This window comes from Myotis davidii, unplaced genomic scaffold (assembly GCF_000327345.1).
Source record: "Myotis davidii unplaced genomic scaffold, ASM32734v1 scaffold964, whole genome shotgun sequence".
In the NCBI taxonomy this organism is placed as follows: Eukaryota; Metazoa; Chordata; class Mammalia; order Chiroptera; family Vespertilionidae; genus Myotis; species Myotis davidii.
The window spans coordinates 2,723,043-2,729,438 of NW_006298351.1; the positions used below are offsets into that span (position 1 = coordinate 2,723,043).

Consider the following 6,396-nt stretch of genomic DNA (forward strand, 5'->3'; position numbering starts at 1 on the left):
GGGTGCGCACGTACAGTGCGATTTAAACTTCGGGGCCCATGTGCAGAAGTCGGTATTTTGTGGAAGAGCCGGTATTTTGTGGAAGAGCCACGCTCAAGGGGCCAAAGAGCCGCATGTGGCTTGCGAGCCGCGGTTTGCAGAGCCGAAGTTTGACCACCACTGAGCTAGAGCATCGACCCTGGCCAGCCCTAGAATATGAGTTAGATCTTTGAAAACTATGCCTCCTGATAAGTGAGCACCTACTATGTGCTTGGATAATGCACACACACACACACACACACACACACACACACAAAACCCACAAGGAAGTCCTGCCCCAGGATAATGTGTGTGCATGATCCCATTGAATCTTACAACCACCCTCTGGGATGGTCTTATTATCCCCATTTTACAGAGAAGAATGCTGAGGACCAGAGACTGAGAGTAAGTACCTGGTCCAGGGTAACACAGCCAGCAAACCCAGGTCTCCTGGCCCCGGGGCCTCTGCTCTTCATTTCTGGTGGCAGAGGCGCAGGCAGAGACATGTGGCTTCAGAGGGCTGAGCCCAGACTTTCTTGTTGGATCCGTGTGAGGAGGCCAGGCTAGACTCCTCCTTTCCAGCCCCCTTCCTTCTCTGGGCAGCAGGTGTGCGGTCCAGACCTGCAGCTTCCAGCCTCAGATACTCAGCCCTGCCCCTAAGCCTTGGGTGACCTCCGCATCGCACACCTGCGCTGGGCCGCGGTTTCCTAGCTACCAAATGGACACAGTTCTGGCACCACCGGGCTTTGACAAGCTCAAGCGCATCAGGTGAAAAATCGCCTCGGTGGCAATCATGGAATAATGAATAAGTTATTGATTTATTCATCATCTTGGCTGGGGCCGGGAGTAGAGGAAGTAAGTGGGTGGTAGCCGAGGTGACAGCCGGCTGGAGGGGTGGAGCCAAGGGAATGGGTAGGGAGGGGCGGGCCCGGCCGGCCAGAGCTCCCGCGGAGTTAGGGGCACGCGAGGTTCCGGCAGCTTGCATCTCGCCCGGCTGCGCCATGAACCGTGAGTCCCGCCCCGGTGCCACAGGAATCCCCTCTGCCTCCTGGCGGAGCCTTGAATGCCAGGCTCAGCCCTCCACCTCTCTCTCCCTGCAGGATGGAGTCTTTCGTCCTGGTTCCCACTGCTCCTGCTGCTGCTGCCCGCGGGCGCCAGGGAGCCCTCGCCGGGTAGGCAGTCCCCCACCCGCTGTGTCCCTGGCCTGGCCCCTCTTCCTCCTTTCCGCGCCAGCCGGTCGGCTTCCCCTTTCTGCTCTTGGCGCCAGGAGGAGGGTGGGGAGGGAGCTCAATCTGTTGATGGGATGGGGTTCTGAACACCCCCGGGGAGTATGGCCTGGGCTGCGGGGAGGGTCAGGGAAGGGGAGGGTGCTGCAGGGTTCGTTTGGGGGGGAAGGGCGGAATCTCGCGCCGGCTTTGGGAGGACTGGCTCCCCTCCAGCCCCCTCACCTGTGTGTTCTGGGCCCCCAGCTGCCCAACAACACCGCTGCTTCCTGTGGGGGCCTCTCTCGGAGGAAGCAGCGCAACTGCCCGGGGAAAGAGGCGAGCGGGATGGCTAGTTCCCTCTCTCCAGCCCCCAACTTTCTGGGGGATCCCTCCGATGGCTCGCCCCCGTGAGGACCTGGCCACACCACTCCTTCTGGGCAGAGGGAGCTGGAAAGACATGGGCAGAGCTGGGTTCCTCCGTGGAGGCTCAGATCCTCTCCCACGAGGTCCCCACGGGGCAGAGGAGGAAACCGAGGCTCTGATAGGTGCCACAACCCCCCCAAGCTCACAGTGCTCCTGGGCTCAGGGTTTGACTGGTAGGCTCTTTGCAAGGTTTTCCCACAGATCTTTACCCTTTCATCAACCCAAAGAGGATGGGGAAAGTCAGATCCCATAAAACCCGCCACCCCTGGCCTAACCCTGCAGCTCACGGGTCCAGGCGCAGGAATTCAGCTCCTCCCTCCGCGCCCCTCCCCCACTTACTGCTTCTGTGCACGTGCGTGTGCACGTGTGTGTTCACACATGTGCAAGGCCCGGGCATCATTTCCTCCCCGCCCCCACAATGAGATCTGCCCTCTCCGGGTCTCCATTTCCCATTTATAATATGGGGGGAACAGAGGATGGGAGCGGGGCCTGAGCTCTCTGCACTGATGCTGCAGGGGTGCGGTGCTCAGAGAAGAGAGGAAAGGTATTTATGGACTGGGGATCAGACCAGGTTTCCTGGAGGAGAGGGTTTGAGGGGGTGGCATCTGGGGAAGCCAGGGAGAGGATGGAGGGGGCTCCAGGCAAGAGTGAAGGACTAGTTTGTGGGAAGAACAGGAGGAAGAGGCATGTGGCCAGCCCGGCAGTGGGTGCTCACAGTGGCCCTGGAGATGTGACAGTCCCAGTCTACAGAAGGGGCTCTGAGGCCCAGAGCAGCACGCTCATTTGTCTGAGTCTCCGGAAGCAGAGCCGGGTGACCAGGCTGCCCACTGCCCAGTCTTTAGGCTCCTGGATCAGCCCCGGACTCCATCTGAGGCCCCCTCTGCCCCCTGCAGAACCCCTGGGGTAACCAGGCTGGTCTGCCTGGCTTCCCGCGCCTGTTCATTGAGGCCCAGTGAGCCATGGTCGACGTGGGGGGGAGGGGGAGCGGGGTTTGCCTTTTCTACTTATCTTTATATCATTATATGTTTAAACAGAATGGTGTTGTTTTTTTTCATTCCACAAATATTCCCGAAGGTTTGCTTTCTGCTGGTCTGTGGCTGGAGCCTGAGACACAGAGCTGGGAGAAGCTCACTGTCTGCTGGGGGAGACAGAAATGCCAACAGACTGCATCCAAGGGGCTCAGGGGAGGGAGCAGTCACCTCTCAAGTGTGAGGAACTGAGGGAGGCTTCTTGGAGGCTGAAATGGGTGACCTGGACCTTGAGGAGGGGGCGAGTGGGGGGAAATACCGTGAGACTCTACTGTGAAGCTCTGTGAGGGTCTCTCTGGTGGCCGTGCAGGAGCTAAGCCACAGGTCTGAACCGCGGGAGGCAGATGGGAGCATAGGGAGCAGTGGAAGGCCTGGCTGCCAGAGGCCTTTGAGCACCAGGCCTTGGGCGTGAGCATAATTGGGGGAGTGGATTGGGGAGGGTGAGACTGGAGGTGGGGAACCATTAAGGAGGCTGCTGCAAGGGTCAAGGAGAGAATGGGTGACGAGCTGGGTGCAGGGACAGAGGTTTGGGCTGTACTTCCAAGTCTATGAATGAATTGAGGTCCTAGGTGCCTGGGCATCTGGCATGGGAATCCAAAGCCTGCGTTTTCCCCCAGAGGAGCAGCAAAAGGCCCATAAGAGGAGGGCTGCAGATGGACCTGGGGGCAGGTGTCAGGGAGAATGCTGCTTCTGCCTCTTGTGTGGTAGCAGGTGGAGTCCAGCACCGAGGGAGCAGGCAGTGCCAGGGGATCCGTAATGCTCAAGTTCATTGTCTCCAGCTCCCGGACTTGGCTTAGTGCTCTCTCCTTGGTTAGGGATAGGGCACGGCCTCAGTGTCAGGCAGAGGGCCCGGAGGTCTAACCCTGACATATGGGGTGGGAACCCAGCCTATCCCAAGGCCTCCCTGCTGCTCACACAGGCGCCTGCTATCTGTAGCACCAGCTGGGTCTGTGGGCGGGGATGGGGCTTCCTCTCCAGTTGTCCTCCTCCAGCTGTGGGAGCAGCTGTCGGGCCTAATGTGGTGGTGCCTGCCTCTGGCTGCCACCTTGTAGGGGCTGGAGCCCAGGTCTGGCTAGTAGGTCCTTTTTTCCCCTCGGTGGCTGCCAAGCCCCTGGAGGTTCTCTAAATATTATTCTTAGGGGATTTCATTCCAGCCTCTCGCTGCCTGGCGCCTTGCATCCTGGAGGACTTGGTGTTCCCCGCTGTGTCTAGAGCCCTGATTCCTAGGCAAGGGGACACTTCCATGCCTGAATCCTCAGACGGTTCTGAGCCCAGGCTCTCCTGGATAGTCCTTGTCCGTGGGAACGTGTGCCGTATGGGCCTGCTGACCAAGCCCACCTCTGGGAAGGCTTGAAGACTCAGCGAGGGCAAGTTGCAAGGTTGTCTGCTGATGGGACCGGGCCAGAGAGAGGAGGAATCACATCAATGGAGAGGGAGAGACTTCTCCACCCAAACCAGAAAAGAAGGGGGGGATGTAAAGGGAGGACTCTTCAGAGCTGGTCAGTTCCATCCCCTTCGTGGGATACACAGAAAAATGAGGTCCAGAGGATGGAAAGGACTTGACCAAGGACGTAGAGCCAGCAAAGAACATCTACTATCTGGCACATCTTTCCCCAGCACCTACTTGGTGCCTGGCCCTGTGCTGGGTGTGGGAACTCAAGACTCGGTGCCTGCATCGCCCCAGTTCTCTTTCTTGGTGGTTTATTACACAAGGTGTCCTCCACTGAGCCCGGAACTGGGCTGGCGTGAAAGCATGTGGGCTTTAAGCTAGACTGAAGGAACGCCTTCTTTAGCTCTGGTTGTGGGAGGGGATGGTGAGCTCTCAGGAGTTCTGGTTTCATTCATTTAGGATTTTCAGGTCCACCTCAAAGGAAGGGTGACAAACCTACCTCCCCTGGGATCATTCTCATCAAAGTGACTCTCCCTCCCGAGCCCTTCCCCAAATCCAGGCCTGGAAACCTGGAGGACAAGGAAGTGGGGAGAGAAAGGGGCTCTGGGACCTTGAAGCAGTGGGGCTTGGGCAAGCTCCTGCCTCCGGAGCCTTGCATTCCTCATCTGCTGAGCCATAGGAAGGCCGCATAGACCCCTCCCAGGGCGCGCTGAGCAGAGGAACTTGAATGGTGACTACGCAAGGCTCTGCCCACCCTGAGACCCAACAGCAGCTGCCGTCCTGGCTGGGGAGAACTTTTCCTACCCTGGGGCAGCTGGTGTTTGTGGAAAGATTGCGGAGGAGGAGGGAGGGAAAGTTGGACAGCCAGCCTTGAGGGGAGGAGCGTGGGTTGGGCACGAGGCCTCTCCTGGCAGGAGAGGCATTTCTGCTCCTGTCCGGGCAGGACTCTGGGGCTATGCAGGAAGTTTCAAGCTAGATTCCGAGCCAGCGGCCCAGGGCTCGGAAGATGAGAGGTCTCTTTGGGAGAACTTGAGGTGGCCTGTTTCTTAGCTTCATTTTATTAATTCCACGAACGCTTGTTGCGCTCTGGCCACCACATCTGGATCCCTTGGGTGGCTGGATCTCTTCAGGACCCGGCTTGAGCGCCAGCTGTGTGCCTGGAGGAGAAAGTCGGGGCAGAGTGTGGGCTTACGGTGGAAGAGCAGGCTGACTTGGAGCCTGGAGGGGGCTGAGGGACAGCGGGAGGAGTTCCGTGCGGATATTCAGGGGAGGCTGACTGCTGGGGGCAAGGTGTGGGCTCAGTTGGGAGGGTCAGGTAGACTTGGAGGGAATTTTTAGGGAGGAGCAGCAGTCTGGCAAAGGAAGAAGAGCTTTCGGCTTTGGGACTAAGGGACAGGACCCCATAGAATGGGCTGCAAAGACCTCTTGAGATCCTTTTGAGATCCCTGCTGTGGGAGGGCTGGGGAGACTGGGCTGCAGGGTGGTGTGAGGGCCTGTGTGTCCAGGTTGGGAGGTGGGCAGTGGGGTTCCAGGGCAAGGGAATTAGGCAGGCGAGCAGTGCCCTGAGCGGGAGAGATCAATGAGGAGAGTTCCAGGTCCCTGAGCTTCCTTGGCATTTCTGGGCTTGTGGTTGTGGGAGGGGGAGGCTGGTCCTGCCAGGTCCTTGCCCTGGGTCCTGGCTGCTGCCGGTCCGCCTGTGTCAGCCTGATAAGGCCTTTTGTCCAGCTTTCTTTCCTTTCCATTGGCCCCTCCTTCCTACACCCCTGCAGGGGTCACAAAGATGCCATTGTGGGGGTTGTGGGGAGTTGCCAGGGTTTAAGCAAAATTATTTGCATGATTTTTATGATTTGCTTCTTGTTTGCTTGTGTGTGTGTGTGATGGAAGGGGTTGGTGGTGGTGCTGGGCCCTCTCTCAGAGGTGGGGGAGGAAGACCCTGCTGCCTGGGCCTCAGGCTGTGAAGTGAGAAGGGGTCACAGCTTGCCCGGGGTCATGCCCTCTGATCACAGCACCCTGCGATGACTTCCCAGCCTTCTCTTGCCTCTTGACCCCCTACAATCAGTTTCATAAAGAAGAGAAGTTCCCCATAACATTGGCTCTGGGCCCAGATGAGGAAGTTCTGCATGTTCGCCGAGGGGAGCCTGGCGTTTCCTGCGGGAGGCCGGGGAAGGAGTCCAGCCCAGGAGCAGGACTCTGGGTCTGTAGGAGGGCCCTCTCTACCTGTATCTGAGCCTCGATTTCCCTTGCTCTGCAGTGAATGAGCACTGAGCGAGCTCTAAGGAGCTCTGACTTCGCTCTTGTAGAATCACAGAGCCAGTGAAGACAGCCAGAAGAT

At 58.6% G+C, this 6,396-nt stretch overlaps 1 protein-coding gene across 4 annotated transcripts in view; it reads left to right on the forward strand.

The window, feature by feature from the left end:
- The first annotated feature begins 911 nt into the window (after positions 1-911).
- PTGS1 (prostaglandin-endoperoxide synthase 1 (prostaglandin G/H synthase and cyclooxygenase)) overlaps positions 912-6,396 on the forward strand; it is a 20,074-nt gene continuing 14,589 nt past the window's right edge. The window contains exons 1-2 of one of the 4 annotated variants that reach the window (XM_015570649.1): positions 912-1,026; positions 1,119-1,190. In XM_015570649.1, the coding sequence (XP_015426135.1) occupies positions 927-1,026; positions 1,119-1,190 (172 nt within the window). In that variant the 5' untranslated portion in view covers positions 912-926. Of the gene's footprint in view, positions 1,027-1,118; positions 1,191-2,140; positions 2,191-5,003; positions 5,099-6,396 lie in introns of those variants that run through there. The other 3 variants (XM_015570650.1, XM_015570651.1, XM_015570652.1) reach the window with 3 other exon arrangements.